This window comes from Podarcis filfolensis, assembly GCF_964270895.1.
Source record: "Podarcis filfolensis genome assembly, chromosome: 15".
Lineage (NCBI taxonomy): Eukaryota > Metazoa > Chordata > Lepidosauria > Squamata > Lacertidae > Podarcis > Podarcis filfolensis.
This window is the reverse complement of record NC_139618.1, coordinates 43,305,512-43,322,355: the sequence shown is the minus strand read 5'-3', so window position 1 is coordinate 43,322,355 and position 16,844 is coordinate 43,305,512. Positions and strand designations below refer to the sequence as shown.

General features: G+C 47.3%; 1 protein-coding gene across 3 annotated transcripts in view; it reads left to right on the top strand.

Moving 5' to 3' along the window:
* The window catches only part of BMP1 (bone morphogenetic protein 1), a 153,292-nt gene that overhangs the window by 115,528 nt on the left and 20,920 nt on the right, over positions 1 to 16,844 (top strand). For all 3 annotated transcript variants that reach the window (XR_014542081.1, XM_083588417.1, XM_083588418.1), the window contains exons 8-15: positions 5,021 to 5,136; positions 6,382 to 6,484; positions 8,774 to 8,890; positions 10,097 to 10,242; positions 11,981 to 12,176; positions 13,074 to 13,199; positions 14,208 to 14,368; positions 15,373 to 15,553. Coding sequence is in view for 2 of the 3 variants with exons in the window: in XM_083588417.1 (XP_083444543.1) it covers positions 5,021 to 5,136; positions 6,382 to 6,484; positions 8,774 to 8,890; positions 10,097 to 10,242; positions 11,981 to 12,176; positions 13,074 to 13,199; positions 14,208 to 14,368; positions 15,373 to 15,553 (1,146 nt within the window). In the remaining variant the exon portion in view is untranslated. The remainder of the gene's footprint in view (positions 1 to 5,020; positions 5,137 to 6,381; positions 6,485 to 8,773; positions 8,891 to 10,096; positions 10,243 to 11,980; positions 12,177 to 13,073; positions 13,200 to 14,207; positions 14,369 to 15,372; positions 15,554 to 16,844) is intronic.

The window sequence follows — 16,844 nt, the reverse complement described above, 5'->3', positions numbered from 1 at the left end:
TGGCAATGAGACTCTGTTGATGTGGCATTCAGGCAGGCATGCCAACTCTAGGGGGTGGAGGTGTCATCAGCCCTCTCAATATCCCTCCCAGTAATGAAGGGGCAGAGGAGGCTGAACCACCAAGCGTGGCACAGCATAATAGTCAGGTTTCTCCCTAGAGCAAGAGAGGACCAGCTGTGGCCATTGAAACTGTGTGGCCCTGGACAAGGCCTCCTCCTGACAACACGCATGCAACATTACAGGCATGCGACAAACATTGTGTGCCACACCACTTTCCCCCCATCTTCATCCCAAGGTGGCGCCTCTGCACACAGGAGAATACAAATGACTCACAGTTTATCTCTCCCCAAGTCTGGAGGTGCATTTTGCTCCCCTAGAGAGATGCTTGTTCATGAGATGCAGAAGTGTGGTCAGACAAGACATGAGTCAGTTGCACGTCGTCTCAGTGTCATGTCTTAAGCCATCCTGTGAGAACTTGCAGTGAAATTCCCCAAACTTCTTGGAAGTCCTCAGAGCCCTGGGATTACAAATGCAATAAACGTCACTGATCCAAAGGCCATGGCCAAAACATGATAAAACTGGGGGTGTACAGCTTCCTGAGAAGTGAACTGTCTAGGTTGCTTGCATGGCAGTTTTTCAGTTAAAATTTAATTTTGTGCACAATGCTCTCACACCTTTCTTCCCTTCGGGGATGAAAACTAATCGACCCAAGACAGTTTAAAAACAACAAGGTTTTGTAAAGGCATTTTGTCTCTGATCAGTAAGATTCTTTAAAATTTATGGTTTCTTGTTAGGAGAAAGTTTTATTTTTTTCAAACTGCTCACAAGAAAGGGAGAATTTTTGTTAAAAGTAAGTAATTGTAATGAAGGTACAGAAAGGCCCAAGTCAATTTTTAAAATTTGCATCTGCAAACATTATTTTTTATTTTTGTGTCAACAGACCCATGAAATAAAACACGTCACCTGCAGATCATGAGTTTAATATTTCCTTCTTCCAAATGTAATCTGGTTGTGGCAGGGGTAGGGGAACACCAATCCATAGCCATGGGTCAAGCCAAAACCCCAGCAGAAACTCACCCTCCCCAGAATTCCCACAGGGTCAGTGCAGTTTCATCAGTTGCTTCACAGGCAAAACCCAACAGTCCTCATTAGCTTCAATGGGCCAAGCATCACCAAGTCTCCCCATAACTGTTGCTAATATTTAGGCCCTGGCCTCTTATTCAGGCTCTCTTTGAGCCTAATTCTTGCTATTTCTGAGACAACTTGACCAGGAGGGTCAGCCAGGCCATCCTAGACACCAATAGCACCACATGGAGATGGTCTGACCTGGCAGTAGTGGGACCTGTTTAGAGTGGAGAAAGTAGCTGGTTCTAGAAAGGGTGCTTATTTGATCCATCTGTCATCCTCTTGACGGCCTCACTTTCTTGTCCTCTTGTAGTCTTTCCTGCTTCAGAGTCACCCCAGGGCAGCCTTGCTTCTTCTTCTCCAGGTGTTGCCACCACCCCTGTAGGCCTTTGCTCTCTTTCCACCTGTAGGATCTTCTGTGAGTTGGGCTGGGTGATTGACAAGTTGTGAATCCTCAATGAGCACACTGAATCTCAGGCTGCAGGGATTTCAGCACAGGAGGAAGGAGGTTAGTCCAAGGCAGTCCTCATGGATCCCTCACACAGAATCTTCTGCAAGAGCTGCAAGTTTCTAGTGCAATAAAATGTTCCCATGACAAATGAGACAAGACTGTTAAAGGCTGGATCTGCCTTGTAAAGCCAAATGGTCATAAGCAAAAATCCTGTAAAGATCACTTTCTCCCATATGAGCCTACGCTACAGAGTCATTTCTTTTGGTGTGGAGCGGCTGGCGTTCTGTGTCGGCCCTAAGAGTGTCCCCACTCACTCGTAGACTTGATCACTTAGCTTTTTGACACATGAGTAAGTTTCAACAATTCCAGGCCTGGGAACCCAGGGGAGTCCATGGTTTTGCTGACAAAAGAGGTTCTCTGCGAGAAGCTGGAGGGGCTGACACCTAGTTGGTTTCTGCTAACCCAGGTGTGCTCTTTTTGCAGCTCACTTCATCTGCAGCCGTTTCCTCCATTATGAGCCAGTCTTTGAAATCTGACCCGTCCTTAGCTCTGCTACTGCTGGCCAGTGATATATATGCTGTGGATCTGGTGCTCTTCTGCTTGACAGTGGCACAGTTGGGCATTGCTCAGCATTGGAGATCTGCTTCAAAGCTACTAAGGGAGGCTGGGATAAATAACATCTGGAATGTAGTCCTATCAAAACATCTCATGCAACTTAGGAGGGTAGTGAGAGGCTTCTCTTAGAAGGAAGCATGGCTCATTTTCTTCTTGTTCCTTAACAAGGACCGGCCCTCCCTTTCTCCTCCTGTAACCCAGGTCTCCATGTGCAAAGGCTATATGATGGCCGCCTAGATGCAAGGGCTGCTCTGAGTATGACACCAGATCTCCCTGGCGAGCTGGAGCCTTCTGTGCATATACGGGGGCCATTCTCTTAGTTGCTTTAATGTCCATTCTGCCTGACTCCATATTCAGTGATGTTCTGCATGTGCATGTAACTGGAATTATTTTGTTTGCATTGTTATATTGAAACAATAAAAAGTAAGTGTGGGGGGAAAAGGAGGACAGTTAACTAAATGGAAATGACATTAATTGGAATATAACTAGTCTAATTTGCTATCAGGAGTTGGTTACTGGGACGTGACTATTTCACCTTGAGAAGACTTAGCATAGATTTGCAAAAATGTGGCTGAGGCTTGGGATTCACCTTAGAGGTGCCAGGTGTGGAATCAGGTAGATGCCCTGGCATGCAATAGCCTTTGCGGTGCAGGACAGGCCTCTGGAGCATAGGAAGTTTGGAGGAGGAGCATCTCTGCAGGGAAATGTTAGATTACTGGCTGCCTGGCTCAACCGTAGGAACAGAGTACCATGTGGCGGCATTGGAAAAGCCTCCGAAACACGCAAGCTTCTCTGCATGCTTCTTGACACACTTCCGCAGAAGGGCAACCCCAAAGAAAAATGAGGCATAAGGAGAGCTATCCCAAAATTACTTTGAATTCCGTGACTGACCTAAAGTAAGGTACATGTGTACAGGACTTCAGCCTCAGACTGCTCCTGCTTGTCATGGGAAAAAGGAAGAAGAATTTACTGTTTTATTCCTTCTATTTCTCCTGTAGCATTTATGGCTCCTATTGCTGTTTCTTTACTCTTCTTGTTTTGTTTTGTTTTTTAATATAGATGTTGTGTTGTGTTTTATTATATTTTTAATGGGTTAATTGACTATGTCCCCCTTGGTGGCTAGATAGGAGGCAGTAGAGTAGGGGTCTCCCAAATGAATAATTCCACATGGCACAGAAATACTACCTCCCTGGCCAGCTGAAATCCTATATACAACAGCCCTCTCTAGTTTCCAACTAAATAAAGGGCGTCAGAGCTAGGCTTGTGTGTTCTGTGTAGTTAGCCCCACATTCTCATATATATATATATATATATATATATATATATATATATATATATATACACACATACACATATATATATATATATATTCCCCCCAGCATGTGTTGCCCAGGGGCATATGGGCAAGAAAGCTCTTGGTGTGCAATGAACAATTTTGCCCTTTACTCCAGGGCTGCTTCCTTTCCCCTTTTTGAGACCTTCTGGAAGCACCCATGAGGATGGGTGTCTGAGCTCCCCATCAGCCCCTAAGCGAAGCCTCGTCCAGGAGGAGCATGTGGCTTCCAGATGGCCGCGTTGGGCTGGGTCCAGGTGGGGCTGAGCAAAGAGAGCTGTCATGGTCCCAGCTGGCAAGGGAGCTGCCTGGAGGAGGGTGACGTGGCAGTGTGGGGAATTGACCCCTCGCCCGTGCCTGGATGGAAGAAGGGGACAGGAGGCCAGTTGCGGGCACTGCCACTGGGTCTTTGCCCTTTGGTAGGGCAGCTTTTGCTGGCATTTGGATGTTTTTAAGAGCTGGCTAGGATCATGGCTCTGGCAGGCTGGCATGGCAGGGAAGGATGAGGAGGGGAGGGAGACCTTGTTTCCTAAAGGATCCAGGATCCCCTGGTGCTTTGCTGCAGAAGGAGGGAGAGCAGCAACAAGAGAGAACATGAAAACTCTTGTAAAGGTTTCGATTGCCTGCGCTAAAGCCCCGACTTCCGTCACTGTGGCAACATGGAATAAGGTTTGGTTTCCATAGCTACCTTCACAGCTGCAGAACAAGCTATAGATACTTTGGGGAAAGAGAAGGGGGGTTATCCGGAATGAGGCAATTTCGCAGGGAAAACAGGAGTTTATCCTGTGGGGTATAGTTGCTTAGGAAAAAAGCAGGAGTGTGAGTGCTATATTCTGCAGTCTGGCCCCCTCCACAGGAGCTTCAAATGGGTCACGACACAGACTTCAACAATGTTGTGAGAACACTTCCTTTTTTATTTTTTAAAGCAAGCTGCTAGTCCCTAAGGCTCAAAGATATGTCCCCAATGTCTGGAGAAATCTCAGAATCCAGAGGGAGTTGTGATGACTAGGATTTACAGCTGTATGGCTTCAGTGTCATGTACACTTCTTTGTTCTTTACCATGACTAGCAAAACAAACATGTCCTTAAATTGCATAATATACGCATGCTGCAGGATTCTGTTTTTCTTTTTGCAGAAATTGTTTAAGCATGGCAGAGGATTTTGATGGGGGGGAGGGGAAGGGGGAAAGTGCAACCTTAATTTTATGGTCCTGTCTAGATGTCCGTGTCTCATCCCCAGTCTTGCAGCTGAGCAAACCAGGTGCATAGGAAGTATCCCAGAAAAGGGGGGGTTGCTTTTTCCCCTCCAGGGTATGGATGACCTAACTGCAGAACAGTCTCCTGGACTGTGGAAGCAGCGTGTCCCTGAAATGAGAGCCACCTGGTTGTGCTGAAGGTGTTTGTTTAGGGGAGAGCATTGGGTGGCCAAGTTCACAGCTGTTTTCTAACCGCCTTATGATGTGCTTTCTTTTCTCTCCTTCCGGCCACCACCTCCAGCTTGTGGAGCAACCCTGCAGGACAGTCAAGGGAACTTCTCCTCGCCCGAGTTTCCCAATGGGTACTCTGCACACATGCACTGCATCTGGAGGATTTCCGTCACCCCCGGGGAGAAGGTAGCTGCCGCTCCAGTCCACCTGTCTCACAGCCCCTGGCCCTTCCCTCTCCTTCTTCCAACTCACTGCCATTAGGGAGGCTGGGATAGAGGGAAGTGACTGTTTCCAATCTGATGTTGTGGGCTGAGCTTTCTTATCCTTGGAATCCACAGCCCACAAAGGGAAGGCAGGATGGGATCACCCAACTGAAGTTGGATCTGGGTGTGTGAGTGAAGGCTTGTCCTCCCCTTCTTGTGCAGTGTCTTCCTCCTTTGACCCCATCTTAACACTGCTTCTGAAGTAACATTTCCCTTAGTTGTGAAAACTAGGACATTTGAATGCTGTGATGCTGGAAAGCAAAGTTATCAGATGCATGCTATGAGGAGAAGACTCCAGCTTTGTGAGGGGCCTTTCATAGTATTACAAAGATGCATTTTCAGGACCAGAGCAGGGAAACAAAAAGATAGAAACTCAATTTCTTTCTCTTGTTTACTCAGCTATTTGTCAGGTTTGCAGACAATAACAAAAATTTCCCATCATCTGTTGACCTTTGCCATATCTGTAGGTTTATTTCTTAAAATAGAGAGTGATCATTCACGTCAAGCAAAGTGTGAGCTGGACTCAGGCACAGAAATTTGGGGCCATTTCCAGACTTATGAGCCTAAATGACTACTATCTTGGAACAACATTGTCTGCAATTGTTTTCCACAGTTGCAAAAGGACACATGATTTCAGCAGTCAGAGTTTGAAGTTGTTCGTTTTTTTGTGCTTCTGGAGCTATTCTGGGAGGTCTAAAATCATCTCAGAAGTGCAGATCCAGAGTAATAATAGGGGAAATCTGAACCAGTGCCAGTGACCTGTTGGCCTCTTCAGTATTGCTCACAACATTCCACGTGGACTCAGAGGGCCACAAGTTTAATGGTGCTTGCTTGTGCACTTTAAAAGCAGCCTGAATTACAGCATGACACATTTCTGCTAAATGAAGAGGCGACAGCCCTGACCTGATAAGGAATGGGGCAGAGTTTAAGAAGGGCTAAGTTCTGGGACCTGAGGGAGCTGACAGCTGACCACCAGTTCCAATAATCTGGAAGCAGAGAGATTATCAGTGGCGCAATTGGAGCCTTGGCACCAGGGCCCAGACTCTCAGTTTTTAAAAGAGAGAGAGAGAGAGACAGTTGGTCTCCTAGGAAGAAAATTACAGAACATTTTGAAGTAATGTTTTGTACCCGCTTCTTACTCAGGGTGTAACCTCTGCTTGATTCTCAGATCATTCTGAACTTTACATCCATGGATCTGTACCGAAGTCGGCTGTGCTGGTATGACTACGTAGAGGTGAGAGACGGATTCTGGAGGAAGGCCAACCTGCGAGGTAACCATTGGGAATATATTGGTGACCAAGCCATGGCATGTAGCTAGGCCATATGGAGGCCTATATCTTGCCGTTGGAAGAAGTTTCCATGTCCAACTTGTCTGACATCCTGTGAAATATTCACTAACTGACCTTCCAGTTTATAATGCCAGATTGATGCTTGGTTTGATTTGTATTTCACAGCTCAGGGGAAGGCCTTAGGGGGTTTAATGTTTGGGGGCATAATTTCTTTCCTCTTTGCAGTGCAGAGAGAAATATTAGAAACTCCACTCAGGCAGGGGCAGGGGAACAAAACACGAAATCTTTGAACCGTTTCCTTTTCTCCCTGTGTACTTACATACTTGTGTAGCACCCAATATGCTCACTTGTGATGAGTAATTGTACTTCCCTTAGAATCATTATCAGCTCATTCATCACTGGCCATATCTAGGGCCCTTTGGAGAGTGTGTTAAATTCAATCAAGGATGAATACAAAGCACTTTGTTCCTTCTTTACCTGAGAGCAGTTTTACTCTGCTGTAAAGGACTACCTGGTTACAAGAACTGTAGTTTGGGCAGACTATTTTAAAATGATGGAGGCAGATATGTGTTGGTGGTCTGTGATTAATAAAGTAGCCAGTTTGCTTGCAGCAAAGGCCCTTAGATCAGATGGGGCTGCACTTTGTCATTTAGAAGGGAACGTCATCTTGATCTAAAGGCAGCATTTGATGTAAAATCTGTTCCTTTCCTGGGCAATCTGCCCAGTGGTGTAACTGTTCACCAGAAGTGTGTCTAATTTACATTATAAACTGGCATGACTTTAACAACCAAACCTCTGTTTCTATTATGGGCAGATATAAGACTCCTTTAGAATCCATTTTCTTCTGCATTCCCACTGTTTTCCAGCCCTTCAATCCTTTCTTGTACGATTTCATATTCACAATAAATTATGCAATTAAAGTTACATATATGTGTACATAAGCTTTTATACTTGTTCTGTTTTTCTTCTGCTTCCAAGATCCAAGTTATCAAAGAATTTTACACATTTGGCAATGGGTTGGGAATAGAGGTTAGGGCTGGGTAGCTACCGTATTTTTCGCACCATAGGACGCACTTTTCCCCTCCTAAAAAGCAAGGTAAAATGTGTGTGCGTCCTATGGAGCGAATGCAGAGGGGAGGCAGGCGGGAAAAGCCCCCAAGAGCTGCACACAAGCTCCGTGCGCTCTTGCGGGCTTTTCCACAGGAGGGAGAAGGGACTGACAGGCCGCATCAGTCCCTTCTCCCACCTCCCAGAAAAGCCAGGAGAAGCCGCGATCTCTTTAAAGGAGTTGTGCGGCTTCTGCCGGTTTTGCGGGAGGTGGGTGAATCCCCCCACCTCCCAGTAAAGCCAGGAAAGCCCTGCACAGCGTCTCCGGCAAGGAGAGGCTGCACGGGGCTATGGAGTCTTTAGCCCCACGCAGCCTCTCCCGGGAGGGAGAGGCTGCACGGGGCTAAAGGGAAAGCCAAAACAGCGAGCGGGATCCATCCCGCTTGCTGCTTTGGCTTGCTCCATAGCTGCGCGCAACCCCTCCGGCAAGGAGAGGCTGCACGGGGCAATGGAGTCTTTAGCCCCACGCAGCCTCTCCCGGGAGGGAGAGGCTGCACGGGGCTAAAGGGGAAGCCAAAACAGCGAGCGGGATCCATCCCGCTTGCTGCTTTGGCTTGCTCCATAGCTGCGCGCAACCCCTCCGGCAAGGAGAGGCTGCACGGGGCAATGGAGTCTTTAGCCCCACGCAGCCTCTCCCGGGAGGGAGAGGCTGCACGGGGCTAAAGGGGAAGCCAAAACAGCGAGCGGGATCCATCCCGCTTGCCGCTTTGGCTTGCTCCATAGCTGCGCGCAACCCCTCCCGCAGGGAGAGGTTGTGCGCAGCCTGTACGCTGCTCTTTGGGGCTGGGGAAAAAAAATTTTTTTCCTTGATTTCCCCCCCTAAAACTGGGTGCGCCCTATGGTCCGGTGCACCCTATGGTGCAAAAAATACGGTAATCTTCCTTTAATGATCTTTTTCCATTTCTGATGTGTCAACATACTTCATCTCTTTATTTCCTGCTCTACTCACCTTGTGGCATGTGCATGCTTCATGTTTTATTGTGTTTTAAATATTTTGTTGGAAGCTGCCCAGAGTGGCTGGGGCAACCCAGTCAGATGGGCTGCATATAAATCATAAAATTGTTATTATTAAAGTTTATAAGGAGTATATGTGACCATACAAGAAATGGTATGGCAACAGAGGTGCAAGTGACATACCCAAGGAAGCCTGTGGTTTTTCTCCAGGTAGGTTTTGTGGGAACAAACTACCAGAGCCCATCTACTCTACGGACAGCCGCCTCTGGATAGAATTCAGCAGTAGCAGCAACTGGGTGGGAAAAGGATTCTTTGCTGTTTATGAAGGTATTGTCTTCTCTTCTTCAACCTGGCAGAGTCAGGGGAGGGAGGGGTAGAGGTTAAATTTGGGAAGAGAGCCGGGGAAGAGCTAGAAAAAACCTAGAAACCAGAATGATATTTTTTCTAGGTTTGGAAATCTTTGAAAGTGTCATGGGACTATTTCACAGAAGGAAAACTGGTGTTGCTCAGAGAAACACACACAAATATCCTAAATGACACAGCACAAACAGCACAAATAAACAAAACATGAGCAAAACAGACACACACACACAAACCACATGAAAGCGGGTGACTTCTGTGCCAACTTCTAAAGACCTGCTGAAAACTTCTTTATTCCTCCAAGTCTATGCAGGCAAGAATACCCATCGCAGAACGATATGTTGATGCTTGCTTTTATCTTTTTTGCTTTTAAATTGTTTTCTTTTATGCTTTTATTGTATGCTTTTTATCTTTTTAATGTAAACCATTTTGATATATTTTGTGATTTAGTGATAAACAAAAAGACTGCACAACTCAAAAAATCAGCAAAACAAAAAGAAGTAGGCAAAACACACAAAAGCAGGTGGGCAAAGTACATATCCACACCTAAAAAAGAAGGAGGAAAACCAACAAGACATCTCCCACCAAACACAAGAAGGCAGTAAAATCTCTCTCTCTCACACAGCCAAAAAAGAAAAAGAGTAAAGGCACCTGCCCCTTGCCTCCCTGTCCCCCAAACCCACCCTGCAGCAGGAGGCTCCCTTTGGTCATTCTGGTGGGTTTCAGTGGGAGGTTGATAGACAAAGCGCGGGGCCAAGAGCCAGTCTGGGAAAGGGAGGGAAGAGGCTGGGGGGCTGGAGGCCTGCGCTTTACTTTCCAACCAGTCCTGCATTACTCTTTTTTTTTTAAGGTTTGAATTTAAAAATCAGGAGGAACAGGAAGCAAGTGCAGTTCCTGGGTTGCCCATATCGGGGACCTCAGATTTAAATAAATCTTGTCAAGTTTTCTACCCACCAAGGAAAGCAGCTTGCACAGTCCATCTCCCCAACTCACCTTTTGGTTGGTCTCTGTGTGGCATTCATAGGGGAAATTTCTTCTGTTACATAAAAGGCAGCCAGGTGGGCTTTCCCTGCATTAGCTGGTGGTGAGCTTCTTGCTCTGGAGCGTCATTCCCAGAGGTGTCCTTTCCAAGAAATGGGATGCATTTCTCATACCTTCATGTTCTACTTCCAGCCATCTGTGGGGGAGATGTGAAGAAAGACAGTGGGCACATCCAGTCTCCCAACTATCCTGATGACTACCGGCCCAATAAATTGTGTGTTTGGAAGATTATCGTCTCTGAAGGATACCACGTGGGGCTTTCTTTCCTGTCATTTGAGGTACCAAAGGCATTGCCACAAGCAACTACCAGCATCTGGGTTGCCTTCCCAGTAGATCACCAGTGCTATATTGTACCATAAAAAAGGACCTGCAGTTCTCCCATTCCCCAAGACTCTCAGTGTGTGTGTGTGTGTTTGCTTGTTTGTTTGTTTCATATGCATGTTTTTAAAAATGCAGATAGCGTCTGCTGGGGTGTATGTGTGATAATGATCATAGTTGCCAGCAGGTAGGGAAAGGAAATTTCACCCTGTCTTCTACTGTTGTGGTCCTGATGAAAATGGTTCCCTTTAATCACCCCCCCCCCCCCGAGCTGCTATTTGCCTTTTTTAAAATTATGTGCATGTTAAGTGCATGTTAAGTGTGGTGCTGTGGGTAAAACCTCAGTGCCTAGGACTTGCCGATCGTATGGTCGGCGGTTCGAATCCCCATGGCGGGGTGAGCTCCCGTCTTTCGGTCCCAGCTCCTGCCCACCTAGCAGTTCGAAAGCACCCCTAAGTGCAAGTAGATAAATAGGTACCGCTTTATAGTGGGAAGATAAACGGCGTTTCCGTGTGCTGCGCTGGTGCTGGCTTGCCAGAGCAGCTTTGTCACGCTGGCCATGTGACCCGGAAGTGTCTTCGGACAGCACTGGCTCCTGGCCTCTTAAGTGAGATGAGCGCACAACTCTAGAGTCGGACACGACTGACCCGTACGGGCAGAGGTACCTTTACCTTTAAGTGCCAAGACAACTTTGATGCCATGTCTGCTACAGCCTTTAGCGCAGGGGTCAGCAAAGTTACCGCGTTTAGGGACCCCTGCTTTAGCCTTTTCTAGGATCTCAGTGCCTGAGTTCCATCCACATTTGAAAGCAACATGAGTCAAGTCAACAGGCTAGGATCCGGAAAACCAAAACCTCATTCCTGTCACATTCTCAGCTTGGGCCCACTCAGAGCTTATTTGCACAGTCACAAAAAGCACATGGGACTGTATCTCTCAAGACTGCAAGGTGGGGTGGGTCACATGTTTCACTGTTTGTCTATTTATTTATTTTTCAAATGCCCTACACACATAAAAGTAGCATATCATGGAATCCTTATCCCTTCTGGGTCTAGACATGGCAACCTAGGCATTCTACCCACCGACGACTTACTTGCTCACTCACAGTTACTCATTATTGTTACTTCTTACCTCATGGCAGCAGCATAGAAGGCGTGTGGAGCAAGAGAAGGGCAGCCTGCACCCTCAGGACTTAAAATCTACATTAGGCTGGACAAGCAGAGAAGCAGGGCAGGAAGGATGGGCAATGGTGGAATCTACATACATATAAAAAACACTGTGAAAATGCTTTATTAAACAACTTTGGGGGGGGGGAATATTGAATTTGCCATAGCTCACCATCGCCATCTAGTGGTCACATTTGTATAATGCACTTAAAGCATTTTATTTGCAGCTGTATAGCTGAGTCCAATGAGTAGCAGAGATAGAGTAAGACAGGGTCCAGTGACGGTGGAAGAATGAGTAAGGCTGTCAAGGTGGGTTGTTTGAAGTGGACCTTTGCACCATGAGGGAAGAGCAAGTGTCCCTTCCAAGTTTGGGAATCTGTTATTCTTTCTGGAGGGCTTGTGGATCTGCTCACCACCACCGCTTGTGACTGAGACGACCTGCAAGAGTCAACTCTGGCAGCCCCATGCACTGTGTATCCTGGCTAAGACTGCATGAAATGTTCCCTAATCCTGCATTTCCCCCTCATTCCCGCAGATTGAGCGCCATGATAGCTGTGCTTACGACTACCTGGAGATCCGGGATGGTAACACAGAGACAGGCAATCTGATAGGGAGGTACTGCGGTTATGATAAGCCCGATGACATTAAGAGCACCTCCAACAAGTTGTGGATGAAGTTTGTGTCAGATGGGTCCATCAACAAGGCTGGCTTTGCTGTCAGTTTCTTCAAAGGTACCCCCGGTCCTTCCCCTAGGAAGAAATGGTGTTGTACATCAGCATCAGTTTTCTGTGGGATGGGGAGCAGATTTCTATGGGCTGAGCATCTGTGCTTATTCAGCTGAAAAAAGGCACATAATGATGCCACTTTCTATGTGCTCGTTTGGATCTAAAGGATCAGCTTGTTCAGCCCTCTGATCTGAGATCTTGATCTTAAAGCAAAGTGCTCCTGAAGATTCACGCCCGCTCACATGCTGCAGCCGACGTCTTACGTAGCCTCCCCCAACCTGGTGCCTTCTGGATGTTTTGGAGTGCAACTTGCATTAGCCCCACATCTGAAGGGCACCCGGCTGGGAAGGCTGACCTTGCATTTTGCTGGGAAGGCATTCCATGTGGTTGGTGTGTTCCTGTTCTGGCAACGAGAAGGCAGGCTTCGCACAGGAAAATGTGTATTTTGCTGAGCTGAGGAAACCAGCATCCTCTGACTTCCAGAAGCTGTTACTTTCCTGCCTCCACAGACAATTTTTTGTATGTATTTATGTAAAGCATTTTTAAATCCCATATTAAATGAAAAGACTACCAAGACTTCTCATCTTCCTTCCTTTCTTCTTTGCAGGACTGGTAGTTTAGTTTATCTCTCTCTCTCTCTCTCTCTCTCTCTCTCTCTCTCTCTCTCTCTCAAGTCTTGATAGCTACCTCTTTGAGGGCACGATATGAAAAAGAAGCAAGGTAGAAACTCCTCCTGGAGTTTAACAGAGGAACAGAATTAGATGGAGAGATGCAGTGCAGGGGGTTGGACTAGGTGACACTCTGGGTCCCTTCCAACCCTACAGTTGTTAGGTTCTTTGACCCCAAAGTGGGCACCAAATAGACACCCAGCACCCTGGGACTTCTCTGCTGTTGTCTCCCTAGAAGTGGACGAGTGCTCCAGGCCCAACAATGGAGGCTGTGAGCAGCGCTGCGTCAACACTCTGGGCAGCTACAAGTGCGCCTGTGACCCTGGCTATGAGTTGGCACCAGACAAGCGCAGGTGTGAGGGTGAGTATCAGAGGAGTGGGACCTCTCCACCACAGAGGGCCTCCTTTTCCTAGTTGATGCTACGAGGGCACGGTGGAAATCATTTTATTGAAGAATTTATACACTTCTTCTCTTTAACATGAAAATGACTTACAAACAGCCAAAGTAACTACTGAATTAAAACAATAAAACCCACTTATCTTATCGTAGCCCCAAACAGCAGCAACTGACTGTTCAATATTAGCCCTTATTGTGTTGGTTACCTAGAAGTGTAAAAATAATTCATGCTGGCCAACAGCCTTCTGAAACAGCCAGGCCTTAGCTAAGGAGTAAAGTGTTGGGAACTGGCATAACTTCTGCAGGGAGTGAATTTCACAGAGTCAGTGCCACTACCCAGTGAACTGTGCTCCTAGCAGATGACCTGCAAACTTCATATTAAAATGGCATTCAGAGGAGGCCTCAGATGTTGGACAGAACAATTGCAAGATCCCATATGGAAGAAGGCAGTCCTTAAATATATACCGTATTTTTCGCCCTATAGGACGCACTTTTCCCCCTCCAAAAATAAAGGGGAAATCTGTGTGCGTCCTATGGGGCGAATGCAGGCTTTCGCTGAAGCGTGGAGAGCGAGAGGGGTCGGTGCGCACCGACCCCTCTCACTCTCCAGGCTGCAGGAAGCTATCAGCAAGCCTGGGGAGCCCATGGGGATAGCAGCCTGCTTGCCCGGAGTGCAGGGCACGCCGAAGCAGAGTGCCCCGCGCTTCGGGCAGATATCCGTGGCTGGGGGGGGGGGGAATAAAAAATGTTTCCTTTATTTCCCCCCCAAAAAACTAGGTGCGTCCTATGGGCCGGTGCGTCCTATAGGGCGAAAAATACGGTACCGTAGGTCCCAAATCGATTAAGGCAGGAGGTTGATTGCACACCCTTTGTAGCACAACAGAGTTCCACACAGTGCCCACGGGGTGATAGCTTGGGATGTGAGAGCCATATGCCCATCATGATTAACCTGTTGGGTTTTCTGTCTTGCAGCTGCCTGTGGCGGATTCCTCACCAAACTTAATGGCTCCATCACAAGCCCTGGATGGCCAAAGGAATACCCGCCCAACAAGAACTGCATCTGGCAGCTGGTGGCACCCACCCAGTACCGTATATCCTTGCAGTTTGACTTCTTTGAGACAGAGGGCAATGATGTGAGTGCCTGGCTTTAAGCAGAACTTCCTTCACTAACCCTTTGGAGTGTCACACCCCTTAGGAGGGTATCCAGCTATCTTGCATCCCCTGGGATTGGGAAGTGAAGAGTGTCTTGGCCTCTACGCCACTTTCTGAGGGTCAGAGGTGAGGTGTATTCTGACACCCCCCGAGGAAAATTATTCTGCAACCTTGGAGCAGCCACCCAAAAGGCCCTGATCCATGCTGCAGTTGGTACCTGAGTTAGTATTTCAGGGGAGGTATTGAGAAGGAATGAGTGGCAGGGGTGAAGGGGGAAGGGCAGAATGTGGATAGAGAGAAACATTTCTCCCTGTCCCCTAATAATAGAACTCAGGGTCACCCAGTGAAACTGATTAACACTAGAATCAGTACCGACAAAATATTATTCAGAAAACACATAAGTAAATTGGCTTTACTGCCTGGAGTTGTGGTGATGGCTGCTGTGTTAGATGGATTTGAAAGAGGATTAGAGGAGTTTATGGAGGAGGAAAGGTCTTTGGGGGGCTATCAGCCATAATGGTTATGTGAACCTCCTTGTTCAGAGAAAGGAAACACAGAATGCCAACTGCCGGGGGTGCAATCGCATGGAAGGTCTGCTGTCCTCATGCCCTGTTGGTGAGCTGCCCAGAAGAATCTAGCTATCAGTGGAAAACAGGATTCTGACCCGGATGCAGCCAGGGGTCTTCTTAGATTCTTATTAAGAAAATATTGTTGTGTCCTTTTGTTCTCTACAGATATAAATGCACAAGGCGGGAGCCCTTCTCCTCCTTCCACCCCTAAACAATGTAAAACATCCCTGTACCAAGGGAAGATGGCGCATGGACATCAAAGGCTGTCTTTCTGTGCTTGGGGCTGGAGGGAGCATATTTTAACCTCAGGTGTCAAAATACTGTGGGCTGCATAGAAGATCCGCAGACTCTTTCCTCTGGCCTCTCGCCCACCTTCCGTAACTCTAGGGAATCACCTGTTTCTGCCTTTCCCGCAGGTCTGCAAGTATGACTTTGTAGAAGTGCGCAGCGGCCTCACTTCTGAGGCCAAACTACACGGCAAGTTTTGTGGGGCGGAAAAGCCTGATGTGATCACCTCCCAGTACAACAACATGCGCATTGAGTTCAAGTCCGACAACACTGTCTCCAAGAAGGGTTTCAAAGCTCATTTCTTCTCAGGTAGAGCCGCTTGGTGCACCCAAGGCATGGATGTCTTTTGGCTGCTTCCCCTCATTCCAGTAACTAACCCCTTTTATACACTTACCTGTGCTTAGAGGGTGCAGTCCCTGATCTCTCCCCACAGGAGCACTCTGGGGTTCTTTAAAGGATTGCTCTGCACTTAGCTCTGTTGGCAGACCCCCCTGGAAGGAACTCACCAGGAATAGTGTCCCCCCCCCCACTCTTGAACTGGGTGTGAATCTTCCTTGGTCCTGGGAGACTTAATGTTCCACTTTGCACCAGCTGAGGATAGGATGACCCACCCCCAATGCATACTGAGTCAGAAAGCTGTATTTTAAACCAGCAAAGTATTCTGTCTACACGGTGAGGTATTCAACTTCTTTTCAGGCACACAAACATGAGTCTTGCCTAACCATCCTGATTCCATTTTTCCCTTCTCTCTTGGGCACTGCATAGACATGGCCAGATGGTGCTGTTCCTCTTCTTTGCTTGTATACTTCCAGAGCATTGAATTAGGAGGGAGTTAACATACCCAGTAAGTTGTCAGTCAGAATACCATGACTGCTATACTCCCAGTAATTAAAAGGTCTACTGGTTTCCTTAGGCACCCATGGTTGCTGAAGCCCTGTTAGCGTCATGTGAGGTGCTATTCCCTTGTCCTGTGCAGCAGGTGAGTCTGTTTGACTATGGAGCCATGTCTCCTGTGTCTAACAGTAGCCATGATTTCTGCTCCTCTTTACAGAGGAGATTGATTCTTGCAGGAATCTTGTTGTCAGAAGCTCCCTTCAGAGCAAGAGAAAGCAAAATTGCTGAATTCATGTTCCTCTGCTGAAGGGCCATTAAGACACCCATTTTTCATGCCGCGCCAGTGGTGTAACCTCTTCTCAGACCTTCTACCCACAAGGAATTAGAGCGTGTGAGTGGGGATGCATGCATGGGATCTGCCCCTCTATCAACCATCTATGGGGAGGGCATCCTGTGCTCATTTAGGCTCCCAAATGGTGTGGAATCCTGATTGTCTATGGTTCTACATCATGCAGGAGCCTATTTAGTTCTTCCTTTAAAACATCTGCTGACTGCCAAATCAACAATGTCCCCTGGGGCAGTTCACACAGAGTCAGGCAATATACATTGAAAACATTGAAAGCCATCACTTCAGACTTCAGCCTGAAAACCAGCACAAGCAACACAACAGCATTTTAAATCCAGATGCAGAAGTAATCTGTTCCATGGGGGGAAACATAGTTCTAAAAGGTCTGGGAGAATGAATGAAAAGGTCTTCGCCCAATGC